General features: G+C 42.5%; 1 protein-coding gene across 14 annotated transcripts in view; it reads left to right on the top strand.

Moving 5' to 3' along the window:
* The window catches only part of KYNU (kynureninase), a 138623-nt gene that overhangs the window by 18849 nt on the left and 97097 nt on the right, over positions 1-22677 (top strand). For 5 of the 14 annotated variants that reach the window (XR_013228120.1, XM_077320167.1, XM_077320158.1 and 2 more), the window contains exons 1-3: positions 2902-3054; positions 5402-5593; positions 10892-11012. Coding sequence is in view for 12 of the 14 variants with exons in the window: in XM_077320167.1 (XP_077176282.1) it covers positions 5425-5593; positions 10892-11012 (290 nt within the window). In the remaining 2 variants the exon portion in view is untranslated. Of the gene's footprint in view, positions 1-2673; positions 2744-2900; positions 3055-5401; positions 5594-10891; positions 11013-22677 lie in introns of those variants that run through there. The other 9 variants (XM_077320160.1, XM_077320159.1, XM_077320161.1 and 6 more) reach the window with 3 other exon arrangements.

The raw sequence follows: 22677 nt of genomic DNA, 5'->3' as shown, positions 1-22677 counted from the left end.
GGGAAAAAAATAACTGGCCCTCTGAAAATCTGAGCTCACATTTAAATGGTGCCAAAATGATAACCTGGAAAGCTCAGGAAACTCTGTTCGTACTGTAACTGTAATGAAATATGTGGTAAAGCCAGCAACTGACAATAAAGTACTTTTATACCCTGAATGAAACCTGGGAAATGGCTCTTGTATTCAACAAATCTCTGGTTTCTTGCAGCTGTCAAAGAGGGAGCAGTGATATCCTGATAAACCTGCTCAAAATGCAATTGGTTGCAAATTGTGTGCATGTTATACATTTCTAAAACCAGTTATTTAGATTTTATGGAAGATTGTGCGATGGATTCTCTTTTTTTCGACTAGAATTCATATCCCTCTTATGAAGTTACATTGGAACCCTAAATACAGTTCTATCATTCCATGCGCACCGACGTAGAAGGATATAATTCTATTTAGAATTACTCTGTCACTAGATCGGATTTTTTAAAAAAATTAAGCGATGCTTTACAAAGAATAATTAAACTTAGGAATATGAAATAACCCTACTTGTCAAAATGACTCCGCTTTTGCATTATTGGTTTCCAAATTAGTTTGCTCTGTTTACATGGATCTATGGATTGTGTCATGATCAGAACTTTGGATATTGCACTAACTGTGTAGAGCAGGTGCATATAACATCAGGTTCTGAAATCAGGATTTAAAGTTGGCTTACTAACCAGTTAGTTTTAACTCTTGTTTCACATGTCACCTGAGCTCTGTGTGCATCGACTGGCATGCCAGCATCTGTGCCTCCACTCCCACAGTGCAGCGCTGGCTGCTACGGGGAGAAACGGCAGCTTTGGCAGCTGACTCACACAGCCTTAGTCCAAATCCTTGGAAGTCTCCCATCCAAATACTAGTCAGTGATGGAATCCAGCATGCCTGGGCTATCCAATATAGAGTGGGAGGATGGGAAAGTTGCAACAAACACAGGGATGCCCTTATTGTAGGCTGCAAGACTGTGGCAGCAGAGGTGCCCATGGCCACAAAAGAGGTCACAGAACTGATAACAGGAGGCATGCAGGGCATGCTGGGGATGCTTAGGTGTGCTGGGTGTAGCAGTATGACCCTGCGTGGGGTGGGACCAGGGAGACCATGGCTTGCATGCCTCTTTAAGGATCACACACATGGTGCCTACTTAGGAACTTACCTGGTCATCCCTGATCATCCCGGACCCAGAGAAAATGGGTGTCCCCACCGAAGGACTAGGTACTTGGGTAATGGAAGCACCACTATAATGCTGGGATCCATACTTTGAGATTTTTATTTTCAAAACCTGCTGGCTTTCAGAAGCACAACAAAAGGATGAAATAAAAATTTAAAGTAAACATTTTTCCCTCTTCTGGGAGAGATAATTTTTTTTTCTACTCAGTTCCCAGAGTGATGTTGTGCTGTCACAGAAAACTGACTATTTTTCTTCCAGGGAAACTGATGTTTTAACAAAAAAAAAAAAGATCACTAGCTTGTTTCTCATATTTACTCATTCCAAGAATGAGTAAGTTAGAGATCTTTAGAAAGGTGAGAATAAAAGATAAATATCACAGCAAGATTTTTGTTCTTATTTTATTCTCTCAGAAGGCTGAAATTTGTGTTATTGATGTGGGACACATCTTCTGGTGCTGTCCCTGGCATGGAAATTGGTACAGACATGATGTCTGTAGCATCACCCCAGGGAGTGCACCAGAAGAGGCTGGGGCAGCTGCAGGACACTGCAGCAGGCAGCAAGCTGGGGCAGCAAGGGCCATTGTGGGAGGAGGCCAGGGCACCTGGGCAGTCATGGGGCAATGGGGCGGCTGGGCAGGCAGCGCCACCCTACCCAGACAGGTGGTGCAGAGGCCAGGTGGGCAAGCACTGCTATGAAGGTAAGGAGAGAGGGGGAGGGACCAGGGAATCTGGGTGCTGGGATGGCCTCTGGGGGCTGGGGGGAGGCCCCAAGTCTCCCGGGGGTGGAGTGGCTGCCCTCCAGGCCTCTGGAGGCCAGCTCGCAGGCTGCAATGCTAGTGCAGGCCCAGGCACTGTCCTCCAGACTGGAAGAGGCTGGGGCCCTCCTAGGAGAAGAGTTAAGGAGGGATGGGGGGAGGACTCTGTGTGTGCATGTTTGTGTGTGTGTATGTCTGGGAGAGAGGGACCAGGGAGTAGGTTGGTGAAGGCAGAGGGAAGGAGAGAGGGGGGATGTGGAAGTGTGGAGCGAAAAGGTTTGCATGTGTGTTTGCGTGTGTGTATTTGTGATAGAGGGGGGGGGATGGATTAAAGACCTCCGGAGGAGGTATGTATCCCACATATCTGTGAAAGCCTGGGTGTCCCTACTTTTATTTTTAATTCCTTGTAAGCTGCCTGGAGGCCTCCTTAGGACAAAGGTGGGGTAAAAATATTTAAAACAAAATTAATGTTGAAAAGGTAACTTTTAAATTAATAACGCTACCAAACTATTTTGATTACCACTTCTTCCAGTTATTTTCAACTCCTGAACTCAAGAGCCACCTCCGCCTACAATTAAGAAAATACGTGTGCCAGATATTTATGATTACAGAATAGATAGTAGAGCTCTCCTAGCTTTTTAAATTTAGACTTCGTCTGTTTCGCTAAAAATTGAGGTTGCAGGAGCTAATGGCAAGCCGCCCCTCCCTTTTTTATCTACATCTGAAGGAGGCGAAATGAAAATCTGATGGTGAAAATGGCACGAAATAAAACGGGAGAGGAAGAAACTGGGATAAGGGTGAGTGAAAAAATATAACGTCAAAGGCAGTATTAAAAAGAGGAGTAAGGAATAGAATTAAAATGCTATGTAAAATTGTCAAATGCTAAAGTTGGTGATAGTGTGTGAATTCTTGAGAGGCCTTTTTCGTGCTTGTGCAAGAATGTTCGATATCGGGACAGGAGGAGAGTGGGCTGAGAAGATCGAAGTTCAGAGGCATGAGTAAAAGGCAAACATAGGAGGCTGCTATAGGGAGAGACTTTGGTGGAAAGGGAGTTGTATCCTACAAGAGAATAAATCCTGTCAGAAAGCACACTGCTCATTACCTGAAGGTAAGAAACTCTGCTTTTAGAATTAGAAATGAAATTGGACAGCCAGAAAACAATGGGGGCAAAAGGAGAAGCCGAAATACACAGAATTAAATCAAAGTAGAAAATGAACTCTGCTTTGTGATTTCCAGAGCTAAATACTTTCTCCTGTGTTGACAAATGAGCCATATAAGAGTCTCTTGGGTGTTAATGCTTCAGAGTGTATTTCAGAGGGCCAAATGCATTCATTTTAAACTTTATTTTATCATAGGAAACTATGTTTAGATAACTGGTTTTATGCTTGCTGTGTGCCAACAATAGCTGAAGGTCCTGGTTAATAGTAATATTTACAGCATAGTCCTATGCAGAGCTAAACCCTTTTAAGCCTATTGATTTCAATAGCCTTAAAGGGGATGCTTGGGATTTATTTATTTTGAAGAAGAGTTGTTTTTTATTACCAGAAGGAGCCGCAAAGCAACTTACAATCACCTTCCCTTCCTCTCACCACAGCCTATAAGATATGTGGAGCTGAGAGAGCTCTGAGAGAACTGTGACTGGCCCAAGGCCGCCCAGCTGGCTGCATGTGGAAGAGTGGGGAGTCAAACCGAGTTCTCCGGATTAGATGCTGCCACTTTTAACCACTACAGCATGTTGCCATTTTTATACTGCCCTTCCAACCAGTTCAGTGACCATTAAAATCTTTCAATTATGAAAACACAAGACTTCATCAAATAAGAACAGTCTTACTGGAACCAGCTGGATTTTTGTGTCCTCCTTCTACCAATATCAAGATGCAGATAAGTTTTTAAGGCATTAGTATTTCTCCATGGCACACTGAAATATTTTACTTGTATTAGTTTCTGAATGAAGGTAATCTGGAGCCCATGTTTGGCAGATATAGTAACTATCCAATAATTAATGGAAGAAATTATTTTTAATTTAACTAATAATCAGTGGTTCATATTGAAGAAAGGGAAGTTGGTTGCCTGGCATAGTTCACCGTGAATTGTTGCTCCAGTGCTGCTAACTAAATTAATGATTAATGGGACTACTGCATTATTGACATTAATTAATGGAAGTGACCCCATTTGATCCTTGGATGAGTACCATCTGGCTGTTAGCCACATATGACTTCAGATTCACTAAGACTCCCATTTGACCAAAGCCATGGTTGAAGGTTTATAAATTCATAAATACGTGAACAATCTTTTTGACTTGTTGCTCTCTCTTTGGTAGGGGGCGTGGATGATAGGGCAATAGGGCATCTGCTCGTCATTCAGAATGTCTGAGAATCAATCCTCAGCACCTCCAGCTAAAAGGATCAGGCAGTAGGTGATGTGAATGCATTTCACCTGAGATGCCAGGCAGCTGCTAATGACCTGGATAGACCAGTGGTCAGACTCAGACTAAGGCAGTTTTCTTTGCTGCCTTGAGCATTTCTCTTGAGCCCAGACACATACATTTTCTAAATACAAGAAATGTAAACAATGAATGCTGGCTTATTGATTTTATTTTATTTGGGTGACACATGGCGTAATTTGAAGAACGAGAAATGATGTCTGTTCTGAATGCCCTGAATGTTGGATGAATACTCTTAACCAGGGGTAGTCAAACTGCGGCCCTCCTGATCCCCATGGACTACAATTCCCATGAGCCCCTGCCAGCATTCGTAGTCCATGGACACCTGGAGGGCCGCAGTTTGACTACCCCTGCTCTTCACACTTGTGTTCAGGGTTAAACTCCCGGGGTTGAGTGAGTCAATACAAATAATATAGCTGCAAGAATGAAGAGAGGTAAACAAGGCAAGAAGGATTTCTGGGTCTAGAAAGATACTGCTTGCCCCTTTTGCACTTAAAGACACAACCATCCTGGGCTGCCCATTTTAACTCATGCTTATCAACTTTAAATACTTCCACACCCCTCCTTTAGCTCCCATGAAAGGAAAGGAGCAGGGAGATTGCTCAGGCTTGAAAATGCAAGTTTAAATGCGGTGATGCAGCTGCTATTTTCAGAAGCACAGATTGTAGAAACAATAATGCTGCCTGTGGCTTTCTGATTCTGCAAGTATGAATGACACTATAGAATTTGTTACTGCTGCTGGAGCAGTGGTGGAGCACAGAAGTTGCTGATATCGCTTTACAGTGAAAGCATGTTTAAAACTAATGGCTTTAGGGCAACAGCAGTATGTTGCCTTGAAAAATGCTGGATCTGAGAACTTTTCCCTTTCCCCTTCCATTCCCAGGCATTCACTTTTAAAAGCTCTAAGTCTGTAACTCTGCAGACATAGCAATAATCTTCACATTAGATGCTAGCCAATATGTATGGCATTGAATTTTAATGGAGATTTCCTCCCTTTCCTTTTCATTTTTAGAGTGGGAAATAAATAACTTGGAAATGGATCTGTCTTCTAATGGCTCACCAGTAACCATTATAGAAAGCATTGCCTCACAGCTAGCGTGTAGCCCAGTGGATAAGAAAGTTGCTTTGCGGATGGATGAAGAAGATGAGCTCAGACACTTCCAGGAACATTTCCACATTCCCAAAGTGAAGGATCTGCCTCCAAGTAAGAGCTGCAATTATGCTGAGGTGGCGTTGCATATGTTGGACATAAATCTGCAGGGATCCTGAATAAAATGCAAGAATACAATATGGCACTTATGTGGTGCTTATGCTATCAGTCCCCTTTGAACAATATGGTGACTGATTGAAAATTATAGGCAGGAGCAGTTTTTCCTAATAGATTCAAGGTGCCTTACCTGCAGGCACTTATCTCTGAAAGTGCTTCAATACAAGACCATTTTGCATTATCTGTTTTGTCACTGTTGGGTGCAATTCACTAGGTCTCCCGTAAATAGCCCATTTGAAATCAATGGATGGGGCGTGTGAATAGCTAAATTGCAGCTGTTGTGTTTTTTAGTCTTTTTTATTGTTATAAATGTTTCTATCCCACAGTCATCAGCACTTGCTTTTAAGGCAAAACACTATTATATATAACGAACAGTAGTATGGAAAATCAGTAATGGAAATTAAATAAGAACCAAACAGGAGGCAAAGGAGAAGAATAAAAACAGTACATTTGCAGAAATGTTTTAACCATATTTGTAAGAGTCTTCAAACCAGAAATATTGTACAAAATTGATGGTGGGACAAAAAGACTCTTCTTTCTAACCTTCACTATCAGTCAAGAGTTGCAAGACAGGGTGTCAATGGATCGTGAGTCCAAGTGTTCATACATTCAACAAATCATGAAGACAACAGCAAAACTCCTGGATGTTTAAAAGTCCCTTGGTGCTTAAGATTCATCAGGTAAAGTTTTACAGAGAGGGACTCCTATACTGTGAACCACAAGGCAGAATTCTGCTACTTATACCCCCCCCCCTGTCTACAAAATAAGAAGACTTGGAATGAGTCACCTGAAGTTGATGTAAAATAAAGGTTAGGTTCATATACATAATCCTTCAGATACCTTGTTCCAGACTTCTGAAAATTCTGCAGACAATGACCAGTACTTCGAAGTGTGGCTGGGAGCAATCAGCAGTGAATATATCTTAACATGATAATATGCATATATACATAACACCATCAAATGGCATTGCTACTACATCCCCAATATTTGAGGCTTCCAAACACAGATGGGCACGAATGGGGAAAAAGTGGTTTGAGACATTTTGTGCTTCATGGCAAACCCACAAACTGAACCATGAACTGTCACAAATGAAAAAAAGCTTCACATGAACTGAGCTGGTTCATGAAGATTGTGATATGGTACAATGGCTCCTTGGTACGCTAGAGACTCCACTCTCCTAGTAGACATGGAAGTGGAGGGCTATTATTACGGAGGGCTAAATTAGATATGACAGCACCCACAGATCCAACCCACGGATGACAATGCCATTTTAAAGGGATTTTAAAATGCCATGCAAGCCAAACAGGAACAGGCCCTACCAGTCTTTTTAAATCCCTTTAAAGTGGTGGTGTGGTCCATAGGTGGGACCCATGGATGCCATTATGCCCTGATATTGAGCATTTCACTCAAATCCAATTTCCATTCGTTAGTCTTTAGGAATGACTAAATCCTATTTGCTGTTCAGGTGGCCTCTCTTCATAAGAAAGACCAAGAAGTAAAAGTTCACGCAATAGTAGGGAGTAGCTGATTAGCACACATGAAATACGCGTGACAGCTGAACTGTAGTGGCTCCATCAGACAGAAGATATAGGTGTTGATTCATTAGAATTGAACAAGCCTCACAGATTACAATAGGTCTACCATAAAACTATTAAATTTGTTAAGAAAAAAAGCAATAAACAGCCTTTTGTAAAGGAACAAAGCTCTGTCCCAAACTGGGTCTGTCAGCAGTACAATCCGAAGAATACCAAAGGAACAATTCAGGACAGAAAGAAGGTAGAGTTTGTTTATGCATCGGTACTCACCTGGCAGTTCAATACCTAGAGAAGATCAGGCCAGAAGAATCTATTAGCTTTTATCTCATTACCTGTTCTATGCTCTGTGGGAATTTAAGAAGTCCTACTAAATTTACCACCCTGGGTCCTAAACAAAAGACATGGGGTTATATTATTGGTCTTCAAAATAACAAAGGCCTCTGAACGGAACAAATTTGGAAGTGTGAATAATATTTACAGCTCTGCTAATGCCCATTAAAAAAAAGGATGCTGATGAAAAACAGCCATACCGTCAGTATGTAGATTAGACTGAAACAGCAGTCGTGATTTAGCCTTTAAAAAGCTTTTAAAGCTTTAATTAAGAAGATATCTTAGCCATCTCTTAGTTCTGGCAAGTGCATTAGCGATTAGTTCAAAGGAGTATCACAAAATCCTCATCTGAAGGGTGTTGTGGTGGTTCAGTCTGCTTTTTTACAACCCTAAAATAAAATTGCCTCAGACAATGTACACTCGTTATTAATGTATAATAATTTATATCATATTCCAAGTGTTTAATGTACATTTTAACACATCTGTCCACTTGTACACACTACCCACTTGTACACACTACCCATGGTAGCTGATGCTTGCAAAACTGTGTTCTACACATAAATGGGATGACATTTGTTATGGCATGTGGTGTGAAGCAGCTATGTGGAGAGAATTAAAGGTGATTTTGAAAAGGCTAATATTCTCTCTTGCTTTTTAACCCGTAAAGAGAGACAATCAATCCTCTTTGCGCACGATCTGCTTTCCACAAGCCATTATGCTAACACGTCCATTTTCAGTGAATGCTACTTTCTTCCAATTGTCACCATCTGGTTTGAAAAGAATCCAGCAAAAAGATAATCTAAAGTGTATTTATTATGTTTCGTATGGAGGCTTAATTGAATTATAGTATGTATATACCACAGGACAGAAAATGGCAGTTTCTTTGCTGTTTTGCTGTTGTTGATGTTACATTTGGTATTAAAGGATGAAAACTGATTAGTTGACTGTTGATTAGAAAGAGACTTGACAAACAGTGATATGCAACAGTCTTTTATTTCTGTTGTTGCAAGGCCAACAAACACAAGTCCGCATTATTATATAACTAGTAATCAAGCCCGCTGCAGCTAAATGCAGCGGGCGCTAGGGACTGACTGTGGGGGGGTGCTCCCTCGGCGGCGTTCTTCCAGCGGCGGCGGCAGTCCGATTGGGCGGTGGCTGCCCTGGGCGGCGTTGTTTCGGGGGGGGGGCGGCCTGACGCGGCGAGAGGCGCTTCGCGCCTCTCGCCGCGTCAGGCCACAAGGCAGGGGGCCCCCAGCAGCCGCTAACGTTCTGGTTGAAACCAGAACTCCAAGATGCGGCAGAAAATACTGGGGGGAAATCTGTTGAGAAAGAGGATGCACTTTCGATTCCTCCCCCGTCCGCCCGAGGAGGCAGCCGGGAGCTTGCAGGGCGCCGAGGGCCAGCACTAACCCCAGGCGCTTCCTGGAGGACGCGAGGATGCCCGCGGAGCCTCCCGGGGCCGCCAGAAGTGCGCAGGAGCCCGGCCCTCGAGGTCCGCTCCGACTGCCGTCCACGACAGGCACAGGCGGCTCCCATGCAGAGGCGCGAGGAAGAAGCCAGGCGGGAGGCGAAGGGAAGGAGCGGCGGGTCTTGGCGGAGGGCAGGGCTCCAGGGGTGGGAAGGGAAGGGGGCGAGTCCCCTCGAGGGTCGCCCTGCCCTGGCCAGAGGGGCGGCTGCTCGAGAGGCGAGAGAGGAATGGCGGTTCACCGTGGCTCGCTGGTCCCAACTGTACTGCGGGTGCTTCTCGGCTCCCGGGTCGCCGGCGGCATTCCGGTCCCCGCTCTCAGCGCCCAACGGCGGCTCTTTGGCCTCTTTCCTCCTCTTGGAGAAGAAGCAGCCCATGGTCGCCCTGCTGAATGAACCGCGCCCGGCCCCGCCCCGTCCACCGCACTTAACGCTCGCTTCCGGCTTCTGCCGCCTCTGTCTCCCGGGGCGACAGCCGCTCTCAGCGTCGGGCTACTCCGCGAGCAATAGGAGCTCGGCGCTTCCCGTGAGTCAAGAGCGCGGATCGAATCCTGCTCTTCTCCCCGCCTCCCTCCCTCCCCCCCACCATTCTCGCTCTGGAGGCGGAGTGAGGCCGTTTGTAAAGGTCCTGACTGAGAGGATCTTCAGCCGTACCCGATGACGTTTGGTGCCTCTCTGGAACGGCGACGTAGAAAGACAGTTATCTGAAGAGTCTTCAGGGGGTTCCCTCAGGGGTCCTGCCGGGGGTTCCCTCGGGCGGCGGCCTGACGCGGCGAGAGGCGCTTCGCGCCTGCCGATTGGTCCCTCCGATTGTCTGTCGTGAGGAAGGGTCCAATCCGGACCCTTCCTCATCACGGACAAATCCCACCTCGGCAGCCCTTAACGCTTTATTTAGTCCGTGGCGCCCGTGGCGCCACGGGCGGTTTAAAGATAAGATATATATATATATAACACACACACACACACACACACACACACACACACACATATATATATATATATATATCTTCTTATTATATAATAAGGTAACATAGAGATACTTGATTTCCTTGGGGAAAGACTTAGAAGGCTGAACTGATTGTTTGAATAATTTACTACCATTAATATTGATTAATTTGGTGTAGAGCCAGTTTGGTGTAGTGCTTAGGAGTGCAGACTTCTAATCTGGCATGCCGGGTTCGATTCTGCACTCCTCCACATGCAACCAGCTGGAGTCACCATGGGCTCGCCACAGCACTGATAAAACTGTTCTGACCGAGCAGTGATATCAGGGCTCTCTCAGCCTCACCCACCCCACAGGGTGTCTGTTGTGGGGAGAGGAATGGGAAGGTGACTGTAAGCCGCTTTGAGCCTCCTTCGAGTAGGGAAAAGCGGCATATAAGAACTAACTCTTCTTCTTCTACTACTGCTTCTTTTATTTGTATACTTTTAAATATTGATGGGTGGGAACAAACCCATGATTTGCGGCATGCCCAGTTCATGAACCATTAAGTATCACAAACTTTCAGCAGCTGAATGAACACCTCAAACTGATTTTTTCTGAGGCAATCTTACAAGCAAGATTGCCATATTTGCTTGGCTAACTAGCAGATCTGGGCTAATGCTACATAACATATTCTGTCTATTTTCTCTGCATATCTTCAGTAGATTTTTAAAAATTGGGAGTTTTTGTAATATATTGTTTTGAAAGTTCTCAAAATTGCAATGAAGAGAACTGTATATGTGGCACAAAATTGTGGTATTTTAATTTGTATACTGAAGGGTTATTTCAGGAATGCTCATGAAACCCGACATTTAATTAATCAACTACAAACTTCAGTTACAAGTCAACCTTTCATTTTTAATATGCTGTGTTTTGCAAGAACTGTAAGAGTTCCAATGTTTTAATTTTTTTCTCTCCCTCCAGCTAATTCAGCTTTAGTGAATGAGAATGAAAATTGCATCTACTTTGCTGGTAATTCTCTTGGACTTCAGCCAAAGAAAATTAAAACCTACTTGGATGAAGAACTCGACAAGTGGGCTAAAATGTGAGTTGATATTAGTGAGAATATCAGAGAACTTTTATTTCTGAGAAGGATATAAAACAATTATGTTTTGTGAAGATGATTCTTATTAGAATACTATTTTTCTAAAATTCATTTTGCAGGCAAGGATAATGCATATTCAGTGCTTTCGTAGCAAAGTTGTGATTTATTTAAAGGACTTCTAAAGGAAAGTAATTGCTTCTCTAAAAGATACAGACTGAAAAGAAGGGAGAAATGGCTGCAATAATCTGTGGTCACCTCTTGTTTGCTCAGATATTTATTTTCCTTTGATTTATATACCGCTGCTTTCAGTAGTCTCGTGGAGGTTCACAATAAGACAATAAAAACACAATAAAATACCTAAAATACCCCTAAAAACATTAACAAGATGGCAATCAGGAAACACACACACACACACCATTTAGCACATGGGTCAAATAAGCTCTCTCACACTGAGACTGAGGGCCTATCACACATTAAGAGATCCTCTGATGGTAACATTGAGACCTTGCCCTGGTAGAAGAGCTCCATCTTGCAGGCCTTGTGGAAAGCTGACATGGTCCTTAGCTCTCCCGGGAACTCATTCCACCAGGTTGGGGCCAGGGCCAAAAAAGCCCTGGTCCTGGTTGAGGCCAGGTGGACAACCAGTAGATTAATACCCACAGAGCAAAGGACCCTGCAGGGGGCATAAACAGATAAGCAGTCCCACAGATAGGTAGGACCCAGGCCGCATATAACCTTAAAGGTTAAAGCCAGAACCTTAAACTTGATCCAGAAGCAAACTGGTAACCAGTGCAGATGTTGCAGCACCAGCTGAATATGGGCCCTCCAAGATGTTCAAGTGAGGACCCTTGCAGCCACAATTTGTACCAGCTGTTCGGGCTACTTTCATGACCTGAGCCTCCATAGGAAGGCGAGGATCTGGATAGGAAAGTAGGAAGAGGATCGGGCTCAGTCTGTTGTAATAACTATTTTAACTGTCCTAGTTGAAGTCTTAACTCCATGTTGTAGTGAGATTTATGTATGGAAGTTGCTGCATGTGCATATGATTCAGTGTCGTTTTATTTCATTTTTAAGCCAAGTTCAGTTTCCTAACTCGTTTCCTTTCTAAGGAACAAATCCATGTAAATACTGTACTGCTTTTTCAGCACTGTACTGCTGTTCTTTCACTAGATTAATTTTAAAGCTGAAGCAATAAGAGCTAACATAATGCCACTTTATAACATCAACCTCTGAGTCTCCATGCAAATTTCCATATTCTGAAATTTGTAACTTTCATGTCAAAGGCATTCTCTTTTTTTATAACTCCCTTTTCTCTAACTTCAAAGCAGCATTTATTTTAAGAGCCCCTTATCTGTTCAGCTTACCATCTCAGAAGAACCTTCTTAACTTAGCTGTAGTACCAAATGGGATCTCTCCAGGATACTTTCAAAATGTGTTCCTAGTAGTTACAAATCACACCAAAATCCCTGTTTCAATTTTCAGTATCTGAAAAAAAGCTTGAAGTTGAGCTTTAGCCATAAAAATGTTTCCCAAATATAGATTTAAACTGTGAAACTTCACAATTTCAGATCTTGATATTTTGTCATATTTGGTGTTATGAAAGTTAGAATCTGAAAGTAAGTTATAAGCTGGTGTTGTTTCAAAATATAAAACTTCATACCTGAAGACATCTGTGCTTATTTTATTTATTTATAATCATATTTTTATACCACCACTTCCAGCAAGGCCGAATCGTGGTGGTTTACAACCAATAAAACATACCATAAAACAATTAATAAACACTCTAAAAATATCAAAGACACTTACATTAATAACCCAGAAATTTCCAACATCCATGGCGGTTGATACAAATCTCCGCCCCCATGTCTCAATGCATCGGCACCCACAGTCAAGCTATCACTATTGGAAGTGATTTAACACAGGGGAGGAGATTACCCAGTGGTCATGGATCCAGTCTAGCACCTAGCCCAGAGACCCTAGGGAGGGGGGGGGTGACCCACATAACCCCAGGCTTTCCATCTGGCCTCAACCAAACGCCTGGAGGAAGAGCTTCATCTTGTAGGCCCTGAAAGAGAGCTCTGTCAGGGCCCATAGCTCTTCAGGGAGCTCATTCCACCAGGTAGGGGCCAGGAGTGAAAAATCATTATGGCAAACTGGTATCCTTTTCTCTTGTGCCATATTGGTTTTTTTTCCCCCTAGTCCCTTAACATCAGCACAATCAACTACTAATTCTCATTTATTTGTGCAAAAATCATATATCGTTAAAGTGGTTGTGCCCTTCTCCAGTTGCCGTGTTGATATTTATCCAAATGTAACTTCTTGCTATAAGATGGGTAACAGACTGATGTCTTCTATTTGTGATGTAGATCAAAAAAATGAACTTTTTATCTTGAGTTTATCTTGAATTATTATTACTGTTTTAGACTTTAATTTGCTCCTTCTTTTTGTCCTGTCAGTCAAAAATTGAAGCTGTTCTTTAGAGGAAGTGTGGCCACTATTGCAATTAAAATAACAGGAGGTTGAGGGTTAAACAAAAGAATTATGTATAGTGCCTCAATTGTGGAATAGATCTTTCCCCCACCCCTTGTATTTTGAAGTTTCCTGTTCGACCTGAAAAAACTGACTGAAGTTAAGAATCACAAGTGTGTTGCTCCTCTGGAATCTAAATCAAGAATATGGACAAATTATTCATTTTGAGATCAAATTTTCATTGTGGTCTTAAGAAACAGTACTCCATTCTAAGCCCACAGAAATCAATAGGCCTAGACTAGGTGTAACAGTATAGGATTGTACTGTTTGTAATTGAGAAACATGTTTTTGGAGCAAGTACTGTGTGGTGAACATGATTGTTAATGCCTCATTTCACATTGATTCGGCAACTGAAAGGGGAGAAAGAGGATGAAAGAAGGCACATATGTACCTGACTTTCTAGACATTCTTAAAACCCCTATACCAGATAAGGATAGTCCTACCGTGCAAAGAAAGTGACACTGAATGCAAAAAAGCTGTCCTTCCCTGTTCTTTGTTAAAATGAACTTAATAAACATAGCAGGCTGCTTCCTACTTCTCTATGAGGGAAGGAAAGAGAAATCTGAACTTTGGGTAGCCCTCCTCACTCTGTTCTTCATTTAGTACAGCTCTGCAGTTTCCCCAGTCATTTAAAAATTGCAATCCTGTCCAGTTTTGTACGATTATTGTACTAGATCAAGGAAATGGCTGACTTCATTGAAGAGGTTAAAGTTAAATAGCTCTCTTCTCAATTCAAATAAGGCCAGGAGAGGTAATATTTCAGCTCCTACAATTTGCCTTTCTAGTGGTTCATTTTTTCCATGCATGTGTTTGCATTGCTGACAATGAATGTGCTTTAGGGCAGGGGGAGTCAACCTGTGGTCCTCCGGATGTTCATGGGCTACAATTCCCATGAGCCCCTGCCAGCATTTGCTGGCAGGGGCTCATGGGAATTGTAGTCCATGAACATCTGGAGGACCACAGGTTGACCCCCCCTGATTTAGGGGACAGACAACCAGCCATTCTAGAACATGGTGGGAGTAGTTCCAGCACATTTGTTTTCAGAGCAACAAATGCACATTCAATGCACACAGAATGTATTACCATCAGACTTATTTTCATCCATAAAATGAATACAACTTTTAAAAAATGTATATGGGTATTGCACTTTCTATGCAAAATTAATATCTGGACAGAAGTAATCTATCCACAAGGTTTGTGTGCACAGAAAAATCATGTAGACAGAAGGGAGAGTTCCAAAATAGACCACTTGCCAACAAAAAGCAGTGGAGACTTACCACAGCCACTCGCTGACCCCTGTGGAAGGCTGGCTAGAAGCAGACACGACTGCCTCAGCAGCCTGTGGGCCAGGCGTGCTGCACAGCGTCAGGGGAGCCAGGATCCACGGCATCTAATAAGGTGCCACGTGTGTGGTTCCCAGGCCTCTTGCCCAGGACGCTGTGGAGAGCAGATTCCCTCCCACCCACCCTATGTTAATGTGAATACAGCCTTGTTCTGTGTCTTGAGGGGTCATTTCATGTTTCTGCAGTCTGGAGAGGAGTTTTCATTCTGGGGGTTCTCCAGGTCCCACCTGGAGGCTGGCACCTCTGGCACCTCTGGCCAGTGGTGGAGATGCTAGCCTCTAGATGGGACTTGGAGATCCCACTTCTGGGGTTTCTTGAAGTCTGTTTCAGGGGTTTCTTACTGGTAAAAATTTGAGAAAAGCTGACATGGAGGTGGTAATTGAGAAACCTCCGTAAGTTCTTTGCCAACCAATGCCAACCAGTTTGATTGTAACATACCACTGTTTTTTATTTACTCTGATATTGAATGTCACTAAAGAATGAAGTCACTGAAAGGTTTTCAGTTCTTTAAGCAATTTTTTTATCAATTAATCTTTATTTTAATAGTCTACCTTCCTGGCTGGCTCAGTGAACGAATGTGTAGATGGACTCAGAATTTCTAAAGGGTTTTGGCAGGGTATGTCACCAAAGACTCCTGAGTAAACACAGCAGTCAAAGGAAAAGAGGATGTATTCTCTCACGGATTAAACATTGGATAAAATTAAGGAAACAAAGAGTAGGAATAAATGAACAAATATCTCAGGATAGGGAAGTAAGCAGTGGGGTCCTATAAGGCCAATTCTACTTAATGTATTCATAAATGATATACCTGTTTTTGATTTACTTTGATATTGAACTGAACTGAAGAATGTATGTACTTGAAATGCTTTCAGTTCTTGAAGTAAAATTTGCTATCAATTAAATATTGTTATTGATGGAGGAAATTATGACAAATTATGAATTATCTGATGTTTATTGTTATTAGTAATTACTGTCACACACCATTTCTTTGTTTCCCACCTGGAGCCTGGCATCCCTGCACCTCCATGGGATAAAAAGCCAGAGAATCCCCCTCCCAAGTAGCCCTTTTCTCCAGAGGGAGTGATCTATGCAGCCTGGAAATTACTTGCCATTCTAATAAATCCCCAGGTTCCAACTGGGTTCCAACTGGTAATTAGCATCATGAATCCTCACTGGGGCACAGTGCCACAGAGTTCCTCCCTCCCAAGCAAACTCTATGACCTCCAACCTGAAGATCAGTTGTCACTGTAGAGTCCTCACTCCAAAACAGACATTTTACCCCGGGGAGCTGGTCTCCATAATCTGACCTCCAACTTCAGGAAATTTCTAGGCTGCACCTGGAAGTTGGTGCCCACTGGATCAGGAAGGTTCCTTGAAATTTGGAGGCCTCAAGAGTCCAGGCATCATCAGGAGCTTTTGCCATGTAGCCAGCCCCCAGGAAGGCCACAGTGCAGGTGTGCATCCTAGCAGCCATTGTTTCCCTGGGTACAATGGGCTTTGCCTCTAGCAGGTTATAATGGAGTGGCCAAATCACACCTGTATAACAACTCAGATAAGACTGATTTGGACCATTTAAAGTGCAGGGAGGGGCGATTTGGCTAAGACACGACCAAAAAGTACTTGAATCAGCATTGATTCTGGTACTTTTCAGTTTATCCTAACCAAATCATCCATCCTGTTGACTGTATAAACCTATGGAGCAAAACAACTCTAACCTGAATTCCACTGAAGAATGGACTTAGAAGGGTTTAACTCTGCTTAAAATGACACTGTTAATTACATTTCTTTCGATGTGTCAGTGATGGGTTTGCTTTGTAAAGATTTCAAAAACATCACTATTCTATCTGTTTTTTTATACCATCCTCTTCCCTTTATCATTTACTCAACTCCCTTTTCTCTTGTACACAGGTGTATATAATGTATCAAATAGCATACATCCAGACTATTGTAGGTTGGGAAGACAGTGCAGTGAAGAACAAGCTAGCAAACTGTATTGCTAGCACATTTAATAATAAGGACAAACCTGAAACAGTTCAAAATCCGCAGGAGATCTGGCATGGTTTAGTGGTTGGCGGGTTGGACTAGGATCTGGAAGACCCACATTCATTCCTAATGCCATCATGAAAGATCACTATGTGACTTTCAATCAGTACACTTATTAGCCCAATCTTTACAATATAATTGAGTGCACATACTTCTAATGATGTGCTGAATGTTCCAGTGTCTCCAGAATGAGCCCCACTCACCAAGAGACTTTGGAATGTTCAGCACATTGAGAAAGCATGGGATGGGGCATTTAAAGGGGTGAGCCTTACAGCTGATCATGGGGGACCCACTGCATTTAAACACTCCCCCTGTCTTGGCTGGCTGGAAGGGAGTGTTGAAAGTGACCAAGCGCAACCTGTGCTCCCTTTAAATAGCTCCTGTCTACCTTTACAGACTAGGCGGTTATTGAAAGGAAATGCAAGCTGCCTTCAGCCCATTGTATTTTTTGCACAATGGGCTTTACTGCTAGTCTAACAATAATGCTTATTGTGAGGATAAAAAGGAAAAGAGAATGATGTGGGAAGCTGCTTTGATTTACAATAAATAACACTTTTTGATGCATAAATGTCAGCATGTTTTTGGTCTCCTCCCCTTGTCTGCTCATAGTCCTTCGTCTACCAATGGGAGCTTGAGCATCTGCTGCTGACACTCTGCCTTTGTCAGCAATCATGTGAACATGCCATTTGCCTTGGCAACCCAGCCCATTTTATTGCTCTGTAAATTAGTAGAAATTACCCTGTGGTATGCATTTCCTCCACAGCCTTCTGTGAACGCTCCTGAGACTACAAAGCTCTACCTCTGATCAGTGACCAGGGGAGGGGGGGGGGAATCGAGGTGCCTGCTGATGATTTCTGCTTCCTCAGTGTCAGTGACCAGGTGAACCTGCAGTTTGATTCAGTCTTCCATTGCCCATAATTGCCTGAGCACAACCTGGGTGTTCTGTGTGGCTTTTTCTTAGGAAGGAAGGGGCTTTTCCTTAACTCTGGGTGGCTCTCTGGTAGCCAGTTTAAACTGATTTCCCCCAGAAGTCAGTCCTTCATAGCTTAATCTCCTGTCTTAAAGATACTGGCTACAATTGAAATGCTAATTGAAGACAATGTTAGTTGGAATGCTAATGACGTTGCCTAGCAATGGAATTCCCTCCTTGAACTTTCATCCCCTTACCATAGGAACTGCTTGAGGTGCATAAACGTTGAAAAAACAACAACGCAGTATCACAGCTCATGAATAAATGGGATTGTTTTTAAAACGTTTTTTAAAAGGTCGATTTAGAAGCATTGGCGAACTGACTGGGTTGAAAACTGATACATGCATAATGGGCCCAGGTTAAATCACATTACAGCAGCAGCACCTTCTACGGCAACAGGACAATTATACCTAAAAAAGAATGATCAGTGCAGCCTGAAACACGGCCACAGAATGATGGTGCCTTGATCAACTGCAAACACAAAGGCAGCGTATAATAAAATATTAATTTGCCCCATGACCCACAATGCCCAGCTTGTCTACACAATGGTGCTATCTGCACCAACTGTTTAATAAACTATGGTGTGCTCTGCCAAGTATGAATTTATTAGCTTTGCCCTCTCACTAAAACAAAGGCTAACTTTGACAATCACATCTGCCGATGGAACATTATTTTCTGGAATACAGAAGGAAGGATGCCAGGAGCATTCCAATAGCTACAGCTTCCTTAGAAATTATTACCCCCAGAGCACGCTGGCCTTAGGACTGGAGAGGCATAATGTGCAGAGAGATAAATTCTCCAATGTTGAACCCACCATTTTACAACCTAAGTGTAATAGGATGTATTGTGCTATCAGAAAAGGCTACAGAGTGCCATATGATTAGAATAAAAGGCTCCCAGAAAATGCCTTTAAGTACCATGTTAGCTATAAGGAGGACTTTTTTTGTCTTTCAGAATTTGTACTGGCTGTCTTTAAGGAAGGAAAGCTGCCGGATAGTAGTATGGATAAAGATAATTAATGCCAACTCTCCATTCTTGCTCTGTGCTCTGAATGTTCATAAAGTTGTTCTTCAAAAAAAAAAAGAAAGAAACAATCTACTGCCCGGCTCATATCAGTTTTTTTTATAACTTTTAAAACTGATTTGAAAATTGTGGAGTAAAACTTGAGTAAAGACGGTTCTTACCAGCTAAATTCAGATGAGGAGGTCACTTGGATCTACAGGGGAAAAACCCTAAGAATATGAGACATTGTCATTTTATTCCGCTAACTATCACACATGGTTCTTTCAAAACAGCAAATTTGCCAGGGTTCAGTACAGAGAAAAGTATTTTAATTGTTTCAGTTTCCTGTGCATTTCTCAAAAAGTATGTTCGTGTTTTTCAGAAAGTGGGTCTGAAGATTTTATTCTCTTACCATCATTTAAAATTGTCCCCATTATAAGATACATAGCATTTCAATTAATATACTACATTTAATTCATAGTATAATGTAAGCCTCAGGGACTTAGTACTATAATCTATAGCAGAGTGTGTAGTTTTTATTTTAAACACTCATGTCAAGCAAGGATAATGCTAAGGGGAAGGAGTCATTGTGGAATTAAATTGGGATGGAAACTATGAATATGACACTGTTATTAGAACCAATAAAAAACTCATATGTAGTGAGCAAGTTTTTAAGTTTCCTAGAAATCTTCATGTTCAAAAGGGGAAAGAGAAGAGAACAGATATTCCACTGCATGAAGTACAAATCCATTCTGATGTTTGTAAAAGTCTTAAAATGGAGCACAAATTATGTTATAGCAAATTAAAGTAAGTTAGATAATGCAAAACAGATTTCAGGATATTCTTAGTATTACTTGGACACAGATATTCAGTGTGGCTATTCTATTTTTGGAAATATGAACTCCAATAGCAAGCTGGATCCATATAATCTGCCAAAATCTAATTTCTATCACTGCTATTAGATGATACAAGTTCCATTATGTAGGTTAACTATACTCAATTTGATTATTTTCCTAATGCACCAACACAAATTCATCAAGCTACCGGAAAGTGGCAAGGGGGTAGCACTGGAATTGCCAGAAACATTACGGTGAAAACTTAGGGTTGTCAACCTTCAGGAGGGGCCTGGAGATCTCTTATTTTTACAACTGATCTCTAGACAAGAGAGATCCCTGGAAGAAAAGGCTGCTTTGGAGAGTGGACTCTACATTGCAGTATGCTGAGGTCCCTCCCCTCCCCAAGTCCCATCTCATGGACTTTAACCGTTCTGATCAATAAAGGAAGATAGTGGGGTGGGAGGCCTGTTGGCAGGCAGAAACGGCTCCATGACAACCTTCTTGGAGATTCCAGGTTGATCTGGACCAAAGGGACCCACCACCACCACCTTATTTCAGCAACTGTGTTCTGTTACCTAGCTGGAGAAATTCTGTTGAATTGGGTCATACAAGGTTTAGTCCTGAAGATTAGGCTGTAGATTAGCTTTTCTAGGTACTTCCTGGCAATAGGGAGGTGGATAACTGGGAGCAAAAAGTGGCCTAGGCTGGCATTGCCAGCTATGTAGTGACATTATTTCCAGTGTGCACAGGAAGTGATGTCATCATGTCATTAGCAATGCACAGACATTCTGGTATTTGGGCAAAAATGGTAGACATAACTTTTCCCCAAAATACCAAAGCATCCTTACATTGCTGGCAACATGATGACATCACTTCCAATATGTGCCTAAAATCACATTGCCAATGATGCTAGGCTTTTTTTTTTTTTGCTACCAGTAAGTCTTCTGCTGGCCAGCTTTCTGATGTCAGAGCAGGGACCCCAAAGTGGAAGGTCTCCCATCCCCAGAAGGGGCTTGGCAATCTGACTGCGTACCTTCAGTCATAGCTGCAAAGTAGATCCTTTGCATTTCATAAAAATTGAAGCAAATAAAAAAGCAATTAAGGATAGCACTTCCTGGGAAACTTCATCTCCTTACAGTCCCTGATTCTGATCTAGAAGCAATTTTCTTTTCTTGAAGGGAGAATGGAGGGGAAGAAGAGAGGGGAAACAGAGAGAGACGAGAGACCTCCATTCAATAACATACCTGTGAGAACTGAAAGAACCTAGAATAAAGAACATTTTGAAATTAAGAATAAAGCTACAGATAGAGACTGTTCTGGGAAGATAGGCTTAGAACCAAAGAATTCTTAAGGCTTTACAGGCAAGCACATAAGGCCTACTTAAAGGTACACCTTTGGAACCCATTTATTATTTCCTGCTTCCTTGTAGTTAAATTTCCCTATTTACTTTAAAGTTCTTGTTGTTATAACTATATGTCACTGCAGTTACTGAAACCTACTAGAAAGTTCTAGCAATCTGTCTGTTCTTTTGGTAAGCAGGAAGGAAGTGTGCTCAAAGGAGCAGGAAGTCTCCAATTGAGCCAGTTATGATACAGAGGAGATTATCTGAAAAAACAGGAAGTTCTATGCTAAGTATACAACTCCTCTGATGCCCCCTGTAGGATATTCTTCATATCCCTTGAATCATGCACGCTACAGAATCTGCATATTCTAACACCATGAGCCCTTTCAAGTCTTATTGCACAGGCATGATACCAATTTGTATTTTCATTAAGCAATTCCCTCCCCTTTGTTGTGGGGTTGTCTTCTTGTAGATAGTACTTCCTTCCTTCCTTCCTTCCTTCCTTCCTTCCTTCCTTCCTTCCTTCCTTCCTTCCTTCCTTCCTTCCTTCCTTCCTTCCTTCCTTCCTTTCTCTGTCTAGGTGATTTCTGGGATTCAATCTGGTTTGGAAGTTGCCCTCTGCTGTCTTATCCTGGTGTTCCTTTGCCATTCTCTTTGCCTTGAGCTTTCATTTGTTTCCTTACTCCTCCTAAAGCTGTTGCAATATGAGGCTGCCAATATCTAGGTAGTGACTTTATGTGGCGATCTCCTGTGATGACATCTAATCTCCAGGTGACTGAAATCAGTTCACCTGGAGAAAATGGAAAGTGGACTCTATGACATTATACCCCATTGAAGTCTTGCTCCTTCCTCTAACTCAGTCTCCTCAATTTCCTCCTGTCAATACCAAGGCATTTTCCAACCCAGACCTGGCAGTCCTATATATCAAAGGCAGCTTTAAATGAAACAGCAGTTATTGAGATAAAAATAAAGAATTACTTTTATGAGAAAAAATTTGATCAATTTGTGAGAGGCTTCCTGCTTGCAAATGCAGGATGGTAAACATTGCATTTGCAGCCCTCCTCATGGGGAGACCCCTCCTGCATTTTGCCCCATTGCAGCTTTTCGCCTCCTGACAAGGCTGCAACGGAAAGCAAAACTAATTTCTCCCTCTGCTCCTTGGCTTGTCAATCACAGCAAGCCACCAATCATAGCACATGAATTCTCTCATGGACTGAAACTCCCCCCCCCCGGCCAATTTTTTTTTAAAGGCACTTCTGCATTGCTATGCAGTAATGCTACAACACAGATGCATTTTAATAAAAGATGCATTTTAAATAAAGGCTGCCCAATCACCTGCCTTCCTCTCTTTTCCAACTAATTTCCCAACTCCAGAAAACAGAAACAGGGCTCTTTTTGCCTGCCCGAGTTGTGTGAAGGATGGACATAGTCCCTGGAGCCCAAAGAGACATTTGGCTTAAAAACAAAGCACTCAGACCCCAGTATGATTGGGAGAAGGATGTTTGATTCCCTGATCCCCCCCTTCTTTCCCAGTCATTCCCCAGTTCTAGAAAACAGAAAAAGAGTTGTGTTTTGCCTGGCTGATCCCAAGAAGACCCTG

Source organism: Paroedura picta, chromosome 2 (assembly GCF_049243985.1).
Source record: "Paroedura picta isolate Pp20150507F chromosome 2, Ppicta_v3.0, whole genome shotgun sequence".
NCBI lineage: Eukaryota > Metazoa > Chordata > Lepidosauria > Squamata > Gekkonidae > Paroedura > Paroedura picta.
The sequence above is the reverse complement of the archived record's forward strand: the minus strand, read 5'-3'. Positions and strand labels throughout refer to the sequence as shown.